The sequence below is a fragment of the Dendrobates tinctorius genome, unplaced genomic scaffold, assembly GCF_039654945.1.
Source record: "Dendrobates tinctorius isolate UK_male_01 unplaced genomic scaffold, ASM3965494v1 ptg000331l, whole genome shotgun sequence".
NCBI lineage: Eukaryota > Metazoa > Chordata > Amphibia > Anura > Dendrobatidae > Dendrobates > Dendrobates tinctorius.
The window spans coordinates 1854719-1871352 of NW_027361997.1; the positions used below are offsets into that span (position 1 = coordinate 1854719).

Here is a 16634-nt window from a genome sequence, read left to right on the forward strand (position 1 = left end):
TGAAATTGAGATTTTCTTCATCATTTAATCTCACTTGGATTTTTTTTTCTCATTTTTCAGTACATAATATGTACAAATTAATGATGCAATTCAACATTACAACTTGTCCCACAAAAAACACAAGAGCACTTCAGACAAAATAAACTTTAACCCCTTCATGACCGGAGCTTTTTTCGGTTTTGCGTTTTCGTTTTTCGCTCCCCTTCTTCCCAGAGCCATAACATTTTTATTTTTCCGTCAATATGGCCATGTGAGGGCTTATTTTTTGCGGAACAAGGTGTACTTTAGAATGACACCATTGGTTTTACCATGTAGTGTACTCGAAAACAGGAAAAAATATTCCAAGTGCGGTGAAACTGCAAAAAAGTGCAATCCCACACTTTGTTTTTTGTTTGGCTTTTTTGCCAGGTTCATTAAATGCTAAAATTGACCTGCGATTATGATTCTCCAGGTCATTACGAGTTCATAAACATCAAACATGTCTATGTCCTCTTTTATCTAAGGCCGGTTTCACACTAGCGCATTTTCAACGCGCGCACGGCCGGGGGTAGCTCCGCCCCCGATCCGGCTCTCTGCCCGGCGTGCCCGCCCCTTCCTTGTAGCGCCGCCTCCTAGCGGACAGCGGCGCCTGCGATCGGCGCACCCTATCTTTAGCATAGGGTGCGCCGATCGTGCGCAGGCCGTGCGCTAGTTGCGCTTTGACCTGCGCTGCGCACTTTTGACGGTGCGCCGTGCGCGCCAAAATCAAACTTTTCGGATTTTGGCGCGCACGGCGCACCGTCAAAAGTGCGCAGCGCAGGTCAAAGCGCAACTAGCGCACGGCCTGCGCACGATCGGCGCACCCTATGCTAAAGATAGGGTGCGCCGATCTCAGGCGCCACTGTCCGCTAGGAGGCGGCGCTACAAGGAAGGGGCGGGCACGCCGGGCAGAGAGCCGGCTCGGGGGCGGAGCTACCCCCGGCCGTGCGCGCGCTGAAAATGCGCTAGTGTGAAACCGGCCTAAGTGGTGAAAATAAATTCCAAACTTTGCTAAAAAAAAAAAAAAAAAATTGCGCCAATTTCCGAGACCCGTAGCTTCACCATTTTTCATGATCTCGGGTCGAGTGAGGGCTTAATGTTTGCGTGTCGACATGTCGTTTTTAATGATACCACTTTTTTGCACAGATGTTCTTTTGATCGCCCATTATTGCATTTTAATGCAATCTCGCGGCGACCAAAAACACGCAATTCTGGCGTTGATTATTTTGTCGCTACGCAGTTTAGCGATCAGGTTAATCCTCTTTTCTTATTGATAGATCGGGCGATTATGAACGCGGCGATACCAAATATGTGTAGGTTTGATTTTTTTTTAATTGTTTTAAATTGATTGGGGTGAAAGGGGGGTGATTTAAACTTTAATTTTTTTTATTTTTAAAAACTTTTTTTTTTTCTTTACTTTTGGCATGCTTCAATAGCCTCCATAGGAGGCTAGAACCATCCCATACTTGATCGGCTCTGTTAGGCTAGTTTCACACTAGCGTACGGCAGAGCTGCGGAGGGATGCGGACTCCACTCATTGCTGCGCCTCCTACATTCAGCTCCGCCTACGTCGGCATGCGGCCTGCGTACCCTATCTTTAACATTAGGTACGCAGACCATGCCGATGTATGCGGATGCCTCAGTATGCGTCATTTTGACGGTGCGCCGACCACAACAAAATCCAACACGCTGTGTTCGGCGCAGGTCGCCGCACCGTCAAAACGACGCATGTGGAGGCATCCGCATACATCGGCATGGCCTGCATACACAATGCTAAAGATAAGTACGCAGGCCGAATGCCAACGTAGGCCGAGCTGAATGGAGGAGGCGCAGCAGTGGGCGGAGCTGAGCGGAGGAAGTCCACATGCCTCCGCAGCTCTGCCATACGCTAGTGTGAAACTAGATTTACATATAGGTGATGCTCTGATCGCCTATATGTAGCAGAAATACAGCATTGCTATGAACGCCGACCACAGGGTGCCGTTCATAGCAATCTCCCATCAACCATAGAGGTTTCGAGGAGACCTCTGATTGTCATGGCAACGTGTCGCTGACCCCCGATCACTTGACGGGGTCCGGTGATGCAATCATTTCCGGCCGCGTACCGGAAGCTCTAGGTAAATGCCCGCTGTCAGCGTTTGACAGCGGGATTTAACTAGTTAATAGGTGCGGGCGGATCGCGATTCCGCTTGTGCCTATTGCAGCGCCAGAGCCCACCTCAAAGCAGGGGATACTGACCGCTGTTGTGCTATCCCATCAGCGGTCAGTAAGGGATTAAAGATCCGGCCCGGGAACATAGCTGGAAGTGACTTTAGACTGGCCGGCTCGGCGCAGCGCTGCTACACATGATGGAGAGGTCTTGGCACAAAACCATTAAGTAGTTCAGACTTGTCATGGACAAAAACTTGCAAAATTAGACTCAAATATTACTGATATCAAGTGATGTAATTCCCTAAATAATGCACCTCTCCAGTCAGCAGGTAGATGATCTCCAAATTGAGGCTTAATATACTCCTGGTCATCTTCCTCATGTCGGCCTTCATCTTCCATTTATCGGATGAACTTTGGGAATTTCTTTCCTGGGATCTAATGTCCCTGCATGATCTATGAAAAGAAAGTGCATCAATCAACAGAACAAGGACATGAGGAACATTGGTGTAGAACATCGTGACACAGGAGGAAAAGGGACGTAAATCTAGGACAATGAACAGAGAAGACAACGAAATGGTTAGATGGTGACCCTCAAGTGATTTTCAGTTTTCATTTTTCGCTCCCCTTCTTCCCAGAGCCATACCTTTTCTATTTTTCTGTCAATATGGCCATGAGGGCTTGTTTTTTACAGGACGAGTTGTACTTTTGAACGACACCACAGAATCAACCACATAGTGTACAGTCATGGCCAAAAGTTTTGAGAATGACACAAATATTAATATTTACAAAGTCTACTGCTTCATTTTTTCTAATGGCAATTTGCATATACTCCAGAATGTTATAAAGAGTGATCAGCTTAACAGCAATTACTTGCAAAGTCAATATTTGCCTAGAAAATGAACTTTATCCCCCAAAACACATTTCAACATCATTACAGCCCTGCCTTAAAAGGACCAGCTAACATCGTTTCAGTGATTGCTCCATTAACACAGGTGTGGGTGTTGATGAGGACAAGGCTGGAGATCAATCTGTCATGATTAAGAATGACACCACTGGACACTTTAAAAGGAGGCTGGTGCTTGGCATCATTGTTTCTCTTCTGTTAACCATGGTTATCTCTAAAGAAACACGTGCAGTCATCATTGCACTGCACAAAAATGGCCTAACAGGGAAGAGTATCGCAGCTAGAAAGATTGCACCTCAGTCAACAATCTATCGCATCATCAAGAACTTCAAGGAGAGAGGTACCCTTGTTGCCAAAAAGGCTCCAGGGCGTCCAAGAAAGACCAGCAAGCGCCAGGACCGTCTCTTAAAAGTGTTTCAGCTGCGGGATCGGGCTACCAACAGTGCAGAGCTTGCTCAGGAATGGCAGCAGGCAGGTGTGAGTGCATCTGCACGCACTGTGAGGCGGAGACTCTTGGAGCAAGGCCTGGTCTCAAGGAGGGCAGCAAAGAAGCCACTTCTCTCCAGGAAAAACATCATGGACAGCCTGATATTCTGCAAGAGGTACAGGGAGTGGACTGCTGAGGACTGGGGTAAAGTCATTTTCTCTGATGAATCCCCTTTTCAATTGTTTGGGACATCTGGAAAACTGCTTAGGGACCAATTCTGGAGGTTTCCACACCACACTAAACGCTTGGAAACATTTGTCATTGAGAGAAGCGTTTTTACAATTGCAGCTCTTCCGTGGAATCCAGATTTGTGCAGCTCCCGACGAACAGTTTTCGTGGAAACTGGGTTCTGCAGGTGTTCATTGAGCTCAGCAGTGATTTTCGGAGCCGTGGTCTTGCGATCCTCTCTCACAATTCGCTTTAGAGTCCGACGGTCTCTCTCAGTCAACTTCGACTTTCAGCCAGACCTGTGCTTTGCTGCGGACGTTTTTCCTTCTCTTTCAAACGCAGTCATTACTTTGGATACAGTACTTCTTGACACGCCAAGCATTCGGGCACTTTCTGTTACACTAGCGCCTGCCATACCAGCACCAACAATTTGGCCTCTTTGAAAATCATAGCGGTCTGCCATTGGTATCAGGTTCTCATCAATGTTCTTACAATTCTGCAAAACAAACAGTTAATTTACATACACATATCACATAACACAAATAATCAACTACAAAACATTACCATATGTCACGGTTTGCATGTTTATAACATGTTCGACGATAACGATGCCAAAACGTGGGGTTTGTTCCTCTTGAAAGAGTCTGTACAGCAGAGAAATAGTGTGGTCTGGAGGGTTCATCGATGTATAAAGACCTTCAAAGGGAGTCAGTGATCTGCATATGTTGGTTTGTTTAGCTATTTTGATTATAAAACTTTTTAGTTGGTTGAACAAGAACCAAGCACCTGCAGGCGGGTCTTTGCCCCAAAATATTTCTTGGAGGGATTTTATTCCAGTTTGGTTTAAGTAGTCGTATATAATGGGACGTGTGCTTCTACCTTTATTTAGAAAGGTCATTTTGTTTAACCCTGCAGGGAAAGTTGGATTATGAGATATAGGAGTCAGCGGTCCAGGAGATGATGAGACCCAAAGGACTCCTGTCTCCCCATTTGATAAGTAATATCATGCTTCTGGTAAGAAGGGTAAAGAGGCGCCTCTGCCCCCCTCTCCTTTTGTGGACCAAAGGATTATTTGAGAATTTTCTAGGTTGACCCACTTCTTGTTATTTTTGCTATGGAATAGGTATAGGATACACGTTCCAACTGATGCATAACTATATAATGCAAAATCTGGGAGGCAGATTCCTCCAATCTGCTTTGGTCGACTAATAAAAAATATGAAATGCATGCTCAATTGTGCGACCAAACAAATTGGGTAATCGCTTTTTTGAGGCGGGAGAAGGAGGCAGGTAAATATAAAGGAATAATATAGAAGATGTGGTAGTAGGTCCATTTTTATTACATTTACCCCGCCAAACCATGAAAGCTGTAATTTGTGCCACTTCTCCAGATTTAGTTCGGCTTTGTGTAGAGCTATCATGAAATTTGCTTCATATACTGTAGCTGGGATACTTTGGCTATTATTGTAACTCCCAGGTAGGTAAGCGAGTCGAAGCGCCATCTGAAGAGAAATGAGGTGCTTAACTGTTCTACTGCGGAGGGCTGCAGTGATATATTCAAGATCTCGGATTTGTGAGAATTCATTTTAAAGTTACTGTACTCAAAAAAGCAAATTTATGTATTTCCAAGATAATATTCGGAAGACTTATAGTGCGGGAGAAGATGTATAAAAGTATATAATCTCCAAAAAATGCCAATTTATGCTCCTCTGATTGGAGTTTTATACCTTTAATTGAAGAGTTACTACGTATTGCAGTTGCTAGATGTTCCATTGTTAGTATGATTAATAGGGGTGAAAGAAGGCATCCCTGCCTTGTGCCATTCCGAACTGGAAATATGTTTGAAAGCGCACCATTAACTAACTTGCGTGCAGGGTTTTTTTAACCCGTTAGTGACAGAGCCAAATTTTAAAAATCCGAACAGTGTCACTTTATGTGGTAATAACTCTGGGGCGCTTCAACAAACTCTAGTGATTTTGAGATTGCTTTTTAGTGACACATTATACTTTATGAGAATGGTAAATTTAGGTTGATATGTTTTGTGTTTATTTATAAAAAATATCGGAAATTTGACAAAAATGTAAAAAAAATAGCAATTTTCAAGCTCTGAATATCCCTTTAATTCAGATAGTCATACCATAGCAAAAAATTAATAAATAATAATTCCCACATGTCTGCTCTACATCAGCACTATTTGTAAAATTGTACTGTATTTTGTTAGCATTTTAGGAGGTTTAAAAATGTAGCAGCAATTTCTCATTTTTTCAAGGAAATGTACAAATTTTTTTTTTTTTTTTAGGGACCTATCCAGGTTTAAAGTGACTTTAAGACTAGGGCAGGGCAGGACTAGGGGGAGACATGGATGATGGCACAGGAGGAGGAGAATAAAGTTCCCAGTAATCATACATGTAGGACAGGACTAGGGGGAGACATGCATGATGGCACAGGAGGAGGAGAATAAAGTTCCCAGTAATCATACATGTAGGACATGACTAGATTTCCGCCTCGTCACAGCCGGAGAACTAAATAAGCCTAAAGCAAGAAAAGGGGAAATCTAAACTGCCCCAGAGCAGACCCCAAAGCAATATACAGCCCCCAAACATGTATTGTCAGTGAGACAAGATGAAAAAACACAAACACAGATAGAAAAATAGGCTGAGCAAACGATGGGGCCCACACTAACTAGACAGGATAGGAAAGGAAAGATGCTATCTGCAATCACGCACAAACCCTGCCAAAAAATGTCCAACACTTTCTGATAACAAAAACCCTGAAGTCGCTAGACTTCAATTCCCTATATCAGCACTCTGGTATATTCTGAAGACAGAGCAAAAACAGACCAATCTGATCAGGGACAAAAAGCACACTGGCATAAACAGAGACATAAGAATGGAAATTCAGCACAGCCCCAGCAGGGGCTGGCTGACCACAAAAACTGAGTAAACCAAACCAAATCTCATGTGAAAAAATAGCAAAGCACACTTAGCTTGAGAAGGCAGGAACAGAAATGGAAACCAGAACCTCAGGGCAGGAAAAAAATCACAGCACAAAATTAGGGAGTCGGCTGTCTTAAATCCAGTCAGAGACTCCTGATGTCCACTCACAGTCCTCCTCCTCAGGTGGCAGGTCTCTGCCATTTAGATCAGCTTTATTACCTACTGTCACCAATAGAGGGAGCCCGAATGGAGAACTCACGACTCCTCTGTCAACACAGCCAGCTCCACCACCCTCACCAGAAGCCAGAGGTAAACCAGAAAATGAGTTCACAACAGCGGATATAACGTTCCCAGTAATCATACATGAAGGACAGGACTAGGGGGAGACATGGATGATGGCACAGGAGGAGGGGGATATAAAGTTCCCAGTAATCACACAAGCAGGGCAGGACTAGGGGGAGACATGGATGGTGGCACAGGAGGAGGGGAATAAAGTTCCCAGTAATCACACAAGCAGGGCAGGACTAGGGGGAGACATGGATGGTGGCACAGGAGGAGGGGGATAAAGTTCCCAGTAATCATACATGCAGGGCAGGACTAGGGGGAGACATGGATGGTGGCACAGGAGGAGGGGAATAAAGTTCCCAGTAATCATAAATGAGGGACAGGACTAGGGGGAGACCTGGATGATGGCACAGGAGGAGGGGGATATAAAGTTCCCAGTAATCACACATGCAGGGCAGGACTAGGGGGAGACATGGATGATGGCACAGGAGGAGGGGAATAAAGTTCCCAGTAATCATACATGAAGGACAGGACTAGGGGGAGACATGGATGATGGCACAGGAGGAGGGGGATAAAGTTCCCAGTAATCATACATGCAGGGCAGGACTAGGGGGACATGGATGGTGGCACAGGAGGAGGGGGATAAAGTTCCCAGTAATCATACATGCAGGGCAGGACTAGGGGGAGACATGGATGGTGGCACAGGAGGAGGGGAATAAAGTTCCCAGTAATCATACATGAAGGACAGGACTAGGGGGAGACCTGGATGATGGCACAGGAGGAGGGGGATATAAAGTTCCCAGTAATCACACATGCAGGGCAGGACTAGGGGGATACATGGATGATGGCACAGGAGGAGGGGAATAAAGTTCCCAGTAATCATACATGAAGGACAGGACTAGGGGGAGACCTGGATGATGGCACAGGAGGAGGGGGATATAAAGTTCCCAGTAATCACACATGCAGGGCAGGACTAGGGGGAGACATGGATGGTGGCACAGGAGGAGGGGAATAAAGTTCCCAGTAATCACACATGCAGGGCAGGACTAGGGGGAGACATGGATGGTGGCACAGGAGGAGGGGGATAAAGTTCCCAGTAATCATACATGCAGGGCAGGACTAGGGGGAGACATGGATGGTGGCACAGGAGGAGGGGAATAAAGTTCCCAGTAATCATACATGAAGGACAGGACTAGGGGGAGACCTGGATGATGGCACAGGAGGAGGGGGATATAAAGTTCCCAGTAATCACACATGCAGGGCAGGACTAGGGGGAGACATGGATGATGGCACAGGAGGAGGGGAATAAAGTTCCCAGTAATCATACATGCAGGGCAGGACTAGGGGGAGACATGGATGATGGCACAGGAGGAGGGGGATAAAGTTCCCAGTAATCATACATGCAGGGCAGGACTAGGGGAGACATGGATGATGGCACAGGAGGAGGGGGATATAGTTCCCAGTAATCATACATGCAGGGCAGGACTAGGGGGAGACATGGATGATGGCACAGGAGGAGGGGGATATAAAGTTCCCAGTAATCATACATGCAGGGCAGGACTAGGGGGAGACATGGATGATGGCACAGGTGGAGGGGGATATAAAGTTCCCAGTAATCATACATGCAGGGCAGGACTAGGGGGAGACATGGATGATGGCACAGGAGGAGGGGGATATAAAGTTCCTAGTAATAATACATGCAGGGCAGGACTAGGGGGAGACATGGATGGTGGCACAGGAGGAGGGGGATATAAAGTTCCCAGTAATCATACATGCAGGGTAGGACTAGGGGGAGACATGAATGGTGGCACAGGAGGAGGGGGGTATAAAGTTCCCAGTAATCATACATGCAGGGCAGGACTAGGGGGAGACATGGATGATGGCACAGGAGGAGGGGGATATAAAGTTCCCAGTAATCATACATGAAGGACAGGACTAGGGGGAGACCTGGATGATGGCACAGGAGGAGGGGGATATAAAGTTCCCAGTAATCATACATGCAGGGCAGGAGTAGGGGGAGACATGGATGATGGCACAGGAGGAGGGGAATAAATTTCCCAGTAAAAATACATGAAGGACAGGACTAGGGGGAGACATGGATGATGGCACAGGAGGAGGGGGATATAAAGTTCCTAGTAATCATACATGCAGGACAGGACTAGGGGGAGACATGGATGATGGCACAGGAGGAGGGGGATATAAAGTTCCCAGTAATCATACATGCAGGGCAGGACTAGGGGGAGACATGGATGATGGCACAGGAGGAGGGGGATATAAAGTTCCCAGTAATCATACATGCAGGACAGGACTAGGGGGAGACATGGATGATGGCACAGGAGGAGGGGGATATAAAGTTCCCAGTAATCATACATGAAGGACAGGACTAGGGGGGAGACATGGATGATGGCACAGGAGGAGGGGAATAAAGTTCCCAGTAATCATACATGAAGGACAGGACTAGGGGGAGACATGGATGATGGCACAGGAGGAGGGGGATATAAAGTTCCCAGTAATCATACATGCAGGGCAGGACTAGGGGGAGACATGGATGATGGCACAGGAGGAGGGGAATAAAGTTCACAGTAATCATACATGCAGGGCAGGACTAGGGGGAGACCTGGATGATGGCACAGGAGGAGGGGGATATAAAGTTCCCAGTAATCATACATGCAGGGCAGGACTAGGGGGAGACATGGATGGTGGCACAGGAGGAGGGGGATATAAAGTTCCCAGTAATCATACATGCAGGGCAGGACTAGGGGGAGACCTGGATGATGGCACAGGAGGAGGGGGATATAAAGTTCCCAGTAATCATACATGCAGGGCAGGACTAGGGGGAGACATGGATGGTGGCACAGGAGGAGGGGAAAAAAGTTCCCAGTAATCATACATGCAGGGCAGGACTAGGGGGAGACATGGATGGTGGCACAGGAGGAGGGGGATATAAAGTTCCCAGTAATCATACATGCAGTGCAGGACTAGGGAGAGACATGGATGGTGGCACAGGAGGAGGGGGGTATAAAGTTCCCAGTAATCATACATGCAGGACAGGACTAGGGGGAGACATGGATGGTGGCACAGGAGGAGGGGGATATAAAGTTCCCAGTAATCATACATGCAGGGCAGGACTAGGGGGAGACATGGATGGTGGCACAGGAGGAGGGGGGAGGGGGGTATAAAGTTCCCAGTAATCATACATGCAGGGCAGGACTAGGGGGAGACATGGATGGTGGCACAGGAGGAGGGGGATATAAAGTTCCCAGTAATCATACATGAAGGGCAGGACTAGGGGGAGACATGGATGGTGGCACAGGAGGAGGGGGATATAAAGTTCCCAGTAATCATACATGCAGGGCAGGACTAGGGGAAGACATGGATGGTGGCACAGGAGGTGGGGAATAAAGTTCCCAGTAATCATACATGCAGGGCAGGCTAGGGGGAGACATGGATGATGGCACAGGAGGAGGGGGATATAAAGTTCCCAGTAATCATACATGCAGGGCAGGACTAGGGGGAGACATGGATGATGGCACAGGAGGAGGGGGATATAAAGTTCCCAGTAATCATACATGAAGGACAGGACTAGGGGGAGACCTGGATGATGGCACAGGAGGAGGGGGATATAAAGTTCCCAGTAATCATACATGCAGGGCAGGACTAGGGGAAGACATGGATGGTGGCACAGGAGGAGGGGAATAAAGTTCCCAGTAATCATACATGCAGGGCAGGAGTAGGGAGAGACCTGGATGATGGCACAGGAGGAGGGGGGTATAGTTCCCAGTAATCATACATGCAGGGCAGGACTAGGGGGAGACATGGATGGTGGCACAGGAGGAGGGGGGTATAAAGTTCCCAGTAATCATACATGAAGGACAGGACTAGGGGGAGACATGGATGATGGCACAGGAGGAGGGGGATATAAAGTTCCCAGTAATCATACATGCAGGGCAGGACTAGGGGGGGACCTGGATGATGGCACAGGAGGAGGGGGATATAAAGTTCCTAGTAATCATACATGCAGGGCAGGACTAGGGGGAGACATGGATGATGGCACAGGAGGAGGGGATATAAAGTTCCCAGTAATCATACATGCAGGGCAGGACAAGGGGAGACATGGATGGTGGCACAGGAGGAGGGGGATATAAAGTTCCTAGTAATAATACATGCAGGGCAGGACTAGGGGGAGACATGGATGGTGGCACAGGAGGAGGGGGATATAAAGTTCCCAGTAATCATACATGCAGGGTACGACTAGGGGGAGACATGAATGGTGGCACAGGAGGAGGGGGGTATAAAGTTCCCAGTAATCATACATGCAGGGCAGGACTAGGGGGAGACATGGATGATGGCACAGGAGGAGGGGGATAAAGTTCCCAGTAATCATACATGCAGGGCAGGACAAGGGGAGACATGGATGATGGCACAGGAGGAGGGGGATATAGTTCCCAGTAATCATACATGCAGGGCAGGACTAGGGGGAGACATGGATGGTGGCACAGGAGGAGGGGGATATAAAGTTCCCAGTAATCATACATGCAGGGCAGGACTAGGGGGAGACATGGATGGTGGCACAGGAGGAGGGGGGAGGGGGGTATACAGTTCCCAGTAATAATACATGCAGGGCAGGACTAGGGGGAGACATGGATGGTGGCACAGGAGGAGGGGGATATAAAGTTCCCAGTAATCATACATGCAGGGCAGGACTAGGGGGAGACATGGATGGTGGCACAGGAGGAGGGGGATATAAAGTTCCCAGTAATCATACATGCAGGGCAGGACTAGGGGAAGACATGGATGGTGGCACAGGAGGAGGGGAATAAAGTTCCCAGTAATCATACATGCAGGGCAGGACTAGGGGGAGACATGGATGATGGCACAGGAGGAGGGGGATATAAAGTTCCCAGTAATCATACATGCAGGGCAGGACTAGGGGGAGACATGGATGATGGCACAGGAGGAGGGGGATATAAAGTTCCCAGTAATCATACATGAAGGACAGGACTAGGGGGAGACCTGGATGATGGCACAGGAGGAGGGGGATATAAAGTTCCCAGTAATCATACATGCAGGGCAGGACTAGGGGAAGACATGGATGGTGGCACAGGAGGAGGGGAATAAAGTTCCCAGTAATCATACATGCAGGGCAGGAGTAGGGGGAGACCTGGATGATGGCACAGGAGGAGGGGGGTATAGTTCCCAGTAATCATACATGCAGGGCAGGACTAGGGGGAGACATGGATGGTGGCACAGGAGGAGGGGGGTATAAAGTTCCCAGTAATCATACATGAAGGACAGGACTAGGGGGAGACATGGATGATGGCACAGGAGGAGGGGGATATAAAGTTCCCAGTAATCATACATGCAGGGCAGGACTAGGGGGAGACCTGGATGATGGCACAGGAGGAGGGGGATATAAAGTTCCTAGTAATCATACATGCAGGGCAGGACTAGGGGGAGACATGGATGATGGCACAGGAGGAGGGGATATAAAGTTCCCAGTAATCATACATGAAGGACAGGACTAGGGGGAGACATGGATGATGGCACAGGAGGAGGGGGATAAAGTTCCCAGTAATCATACATGCAGGGCAGGACAAGGGGAGACATGGATGATGGCACAGGAGGAGGGGGATATAGTTCCCAGTAATCATACATGCAGGGCAGGACTAGGGGGAGACATGGATGATGGCACAGGAGGAGGGGGATATAGTTCCCAGTAATCATACATGCAGGGCAGGACTAGGGGGAGACATGGATGATGGCACAGGAGGAGGGGGATATAAAGTTCCCAGTAATCATACATGCAGGGCAGGACTAGGGGGAGACATGGATGATGGCACAGGAGGAGGGGATATAAAGTTCCCAGTAATCATACATGCAGGGCAGGAGTAGGGGGAGACCTGGATGATGGCACAGGAGGAGGGGGGTATAGTTCCCAGTAATCATACATGCAGGGCAGGACTAGGGGGAGACATGGATGGTGGCACAGGAGGAGGGGGATATAAAGTTCCCAGTAATCATACATGCAGGGCAGGACTAGGGGGAGACATGGATGGTGGCACAGGAGGAGGGGGATAAAGTTCCCAGTAATCATACATGCAGGGCAGGAATAGGGGGAGACATGGATGATGGCACAGGAGGAGGGGGATATAAAGTTCCCAGTAATCATACCTGAAGGACAGGACTAGGGGGAGACCTGGATGATGGCACAGGAGGAGGGGAATAAAGTTCCCAGTAATCATACATGCAGGGCAGGACTAGGGGGAGACATGGATGATGGCACAGGAGGAGGGGGGTATAAAGTTCCCAGTAATCATACATGCAGGGCAGGAATAGGGGGAGACATGGATGGTGGCACAGGAGGAGGGGGATATAAAGTTCCCAGTAATCATACATGCAGGGCAGGAATAGGGGGAGACATGGATGGTGGCACAGGAGGAGGGGGATATAAAGTTCCCAGTAATCATACATGCAGGGCAGGACTAGGGGGAGACATGGATGGTGGCACAGGAGGAGGGGGGTATAAAGTTCCCAGTACTCATACATGCAGGGCAGGACTAGGGGGAGACATGGATGATGGCACAGGAGGAGGGGGATATAAAGTTCCCAGTAATCATACATGCAGGGCAGGACTAGAGGGAGACATGGATGATGGCACAGGAGGAGGGGGATATAAAGTTCCCAGTAATCATACATGCAGGGCAGGACTAGGGGGAGACATGGATGATGGCACAGGAGGAGGGGGATATAAAGTTCCCAGTAATCATACATGAAGGACAGGACTAGGGGGAGACCTGGATGATGGCACAGGAGGAGGGGGATATAAAGTTCCAAGTAATCATACATGCAGGGCAGGACTAGGGGAAGACATGGATGGTGGCACAGGAGGAGGGGAATAAAGTTCCCAGTAATCATACATGCAGGGCAGGAGTAGGGGGAGACCTGGATGATGGCACAGGAGGAGGGGGGTATAGTTCCCAGTAATCATACATGCAGGGCAGGACTAGGGGGAGACATGGATGGTGGCACAGGAGGAGGGGGGTATAGTTCCCAGTAATCATACATGTAGGGCAGGAGTAGGGGGGAGACCTGGATGATGGCACAGGAGGAGGGGGGTATAGTTCCCAGTAATCATACATGCAGGGCAGGACTAGGGGGAGACATGGATGGTGGCACAGGAGGAGGGGGGTATAAAGTTCCCAGTAATCATACATGAAGGACAGGACTACGGGGAGACATGGATGATGGCACAGGAGGAGGGGGATATAGTTCCCAGTAATCATACATGCAGGGCAGGACTAGGGGGACACATGAATGGTGGCACAGGAGGAGGGGGATATAAAGTTCCTAGTAATCATACATGCAGGGCAGGACTAGGGGGAGACATGGATGGTGGCACAGGAGGAGGGGGATATAAAGTTCCCAGTAATCATACATGCAGGGCAGGACTAGGGGAAGACATGGATGGTGGCACAGGAGGAGGGGGGTATAGTTCCCAGTAATCATACATGCAGGGCAGGACTAGGGGGAGACATGGATGATGGCACAGGAGGAGGGGGATATAAAGTTCCCAGTAATCATACATGCAGGGCAGGACTAGGGGGAGACATGGATGATGGCACAGGAGGAGGGGGATATAAAGTTCCCAGTAATCATACATGAAGGACAGGACTAGGGGGAGACCTGGATGATGGCACAGGAGGAGGGGGATATAAAGTTACCAGTAATCATACATGCAGGGCAGGACTAGGGGAAGACATGGATGGTGGCACAGGAGGAGGGGAATAAAGTTCCCAGTAATCATACATGCAGGGCAGGAGTAGGGAGAGACCTGGATGATGGCACAGGAGGAGGGGGGTATAGTTCCCAGTAATCATACATGCAGGGCAGGACTAGGGGGAGACATGGATGGTGGCACAGGAGGAGGGGGGTATAAAGTTCCCAGTAATCATACATGAAGGACAGGACTAGGGGGAGACATGGATGATGGCACAGGAGGAGGGGGATATAAAGTTCCCAGTAATCATACATGCAGGGCAGGACTAGGGGGGGACCTGGATGATGGCACAGGAGGAGGGGGATATAAAGTTCCCAGTAAACATACATGCAGGGCAGGACTAGGGGGAGACATGGATGATGGCACAGGAGGAGGGGGATATAAAGTTCCCAGTAATCATACATGCAGGGCAGGACTAGGGGGAGACATGGATGATGGCACAGGAGGAGGGGGATATAAAGTTCCCAGTAATCATACATGAAGGACAGGACTAGGGGGAGACCTGGATGATGGCACAGGAGGAGGGGGATATAAAGTTCCCAGTAATCATACATGCAGGGCAGGACTAGGGGAAGACATGGATGGTGGCACAGGAGGAGGGGAATAAAGTTCCCAGTAATCATACATGCAGGGCAGGAGTAGGGAGAGACCTGGATGATGGCACAGGAGGAGGGGGGTATAGTTCCCAGTAATCATACATGCAGGGCAGGACTAGGGGGAGACATGGATGGTGGCACAGGAGGAGGGGGGTATAAAGTTCCCAGTAATCATACATGAAGGACAGGACTAGGGGGAGACATGGATGATGGCACAGGAGGAGGGGGATATAAAGTTCCCAGTAATCATACATGCAGGGCAGGACTGGGGGGGACCTGGATGATGGCACAGGAGGAGGGGGATATAAAGTTCCTAGTAATCATACATGCAGGGCAGGACTAGGGGGAGACATGGATGATGGCACAGGAGGAGGGGATATAAAGTTCCCAGTAATCATACATGCAGGGCAGGACTAGGGGGAGACATGGATGATGGCACAGGAGGAGGGGGATAAAGTTCCCAGTAATCATACATGCAGGGCAGGACAAGGGGAGACATGGATGATGGCACAGGAGGAGGGGGATATAGTTCCCAGTAATCATACATGCAGGGCAGGACTAGGGGGAGACATGGATGGTGGCACAGGAGGAGGAGGATATAAAGTTCCCAGTAATCATACATGCAGGGCAGGACTAGGGGGAGACATGGATGGTGGCACAGGAGGGGGGTATAAAGTTCCCAGTAATCATACATGCAGGACAGGACTAGGGGGAGACATGGATGGTGGCACAGGAGGAGGGGGATATAAAGTTCCCAGTAATCATACATGCAGGGCAGGACTAGGGGGAGACATGGATGGTGGCACAGGAGGAGGGGGGAGGGGGGTATAAAGTTCCCAGTAATAATACATGCAGGGCAGGACTAGGGGGAGACATGGATGGTGGCACAGGAGGAGGGGGATATAAAGTTCCCAGTAATCATACATGCAGGGCAGGACTAGGGGGAGACATGGATGGTGGCACAGGAGGAGGGGGATATAAAGTTCCCAGTAATCATACATGCAGGGCAGGAATAGGGGGAGACATGGATGGTGGCACAGGAGGAGGGGGATATAAAGTTCCCAGTAATCATACATGCAGGGCAGGACTAGGGGGAGACATGGATGGTGGCACAGGAGGAGGGGGGTATAAAGTTCCCAGTACTCATACATGCAGGGCAGGACTAGGGGGAGACATGGATGATGGCACAGGAGGAGGGGGATATAAAGTTCCCAGTAATCATACATGCAGGGCAGGACTAGAGGGAGACATGGATGATGGCACAGGAGGAGGGGGATATAAAGTTCCCAGTAATCATACATGCAGGGCAGGAC

At 49.0% G+C, this 16634-nt stretch overlaps 1 protein-coding gene across 2 annotated transcripts in view; it reads right to left on the reverse strand.

Moving 5' to 3' along the window:
- The window catches only part of LOC141074239 (uncharacterized), an 86205-nt gene that overhangs the window by 45269 nt on the left and 24302 nt on the right, over nt 1-16634 (reverse strand). For both annotated transcript variants that reach the window (XM_073561838.1, XM_073561837.1), the window contains exon 2: nt 2484-2622. In XM_073561838.1, the coding sequence (XP_073417939.1) occupies nt 2484-2561 (78 nt within the window). In that variant the 5' untranslated portion in view covers nt 2562-2622. The remainder of the gene's footprint in view (nt 1-2483; nt 2623-16634) is intronic.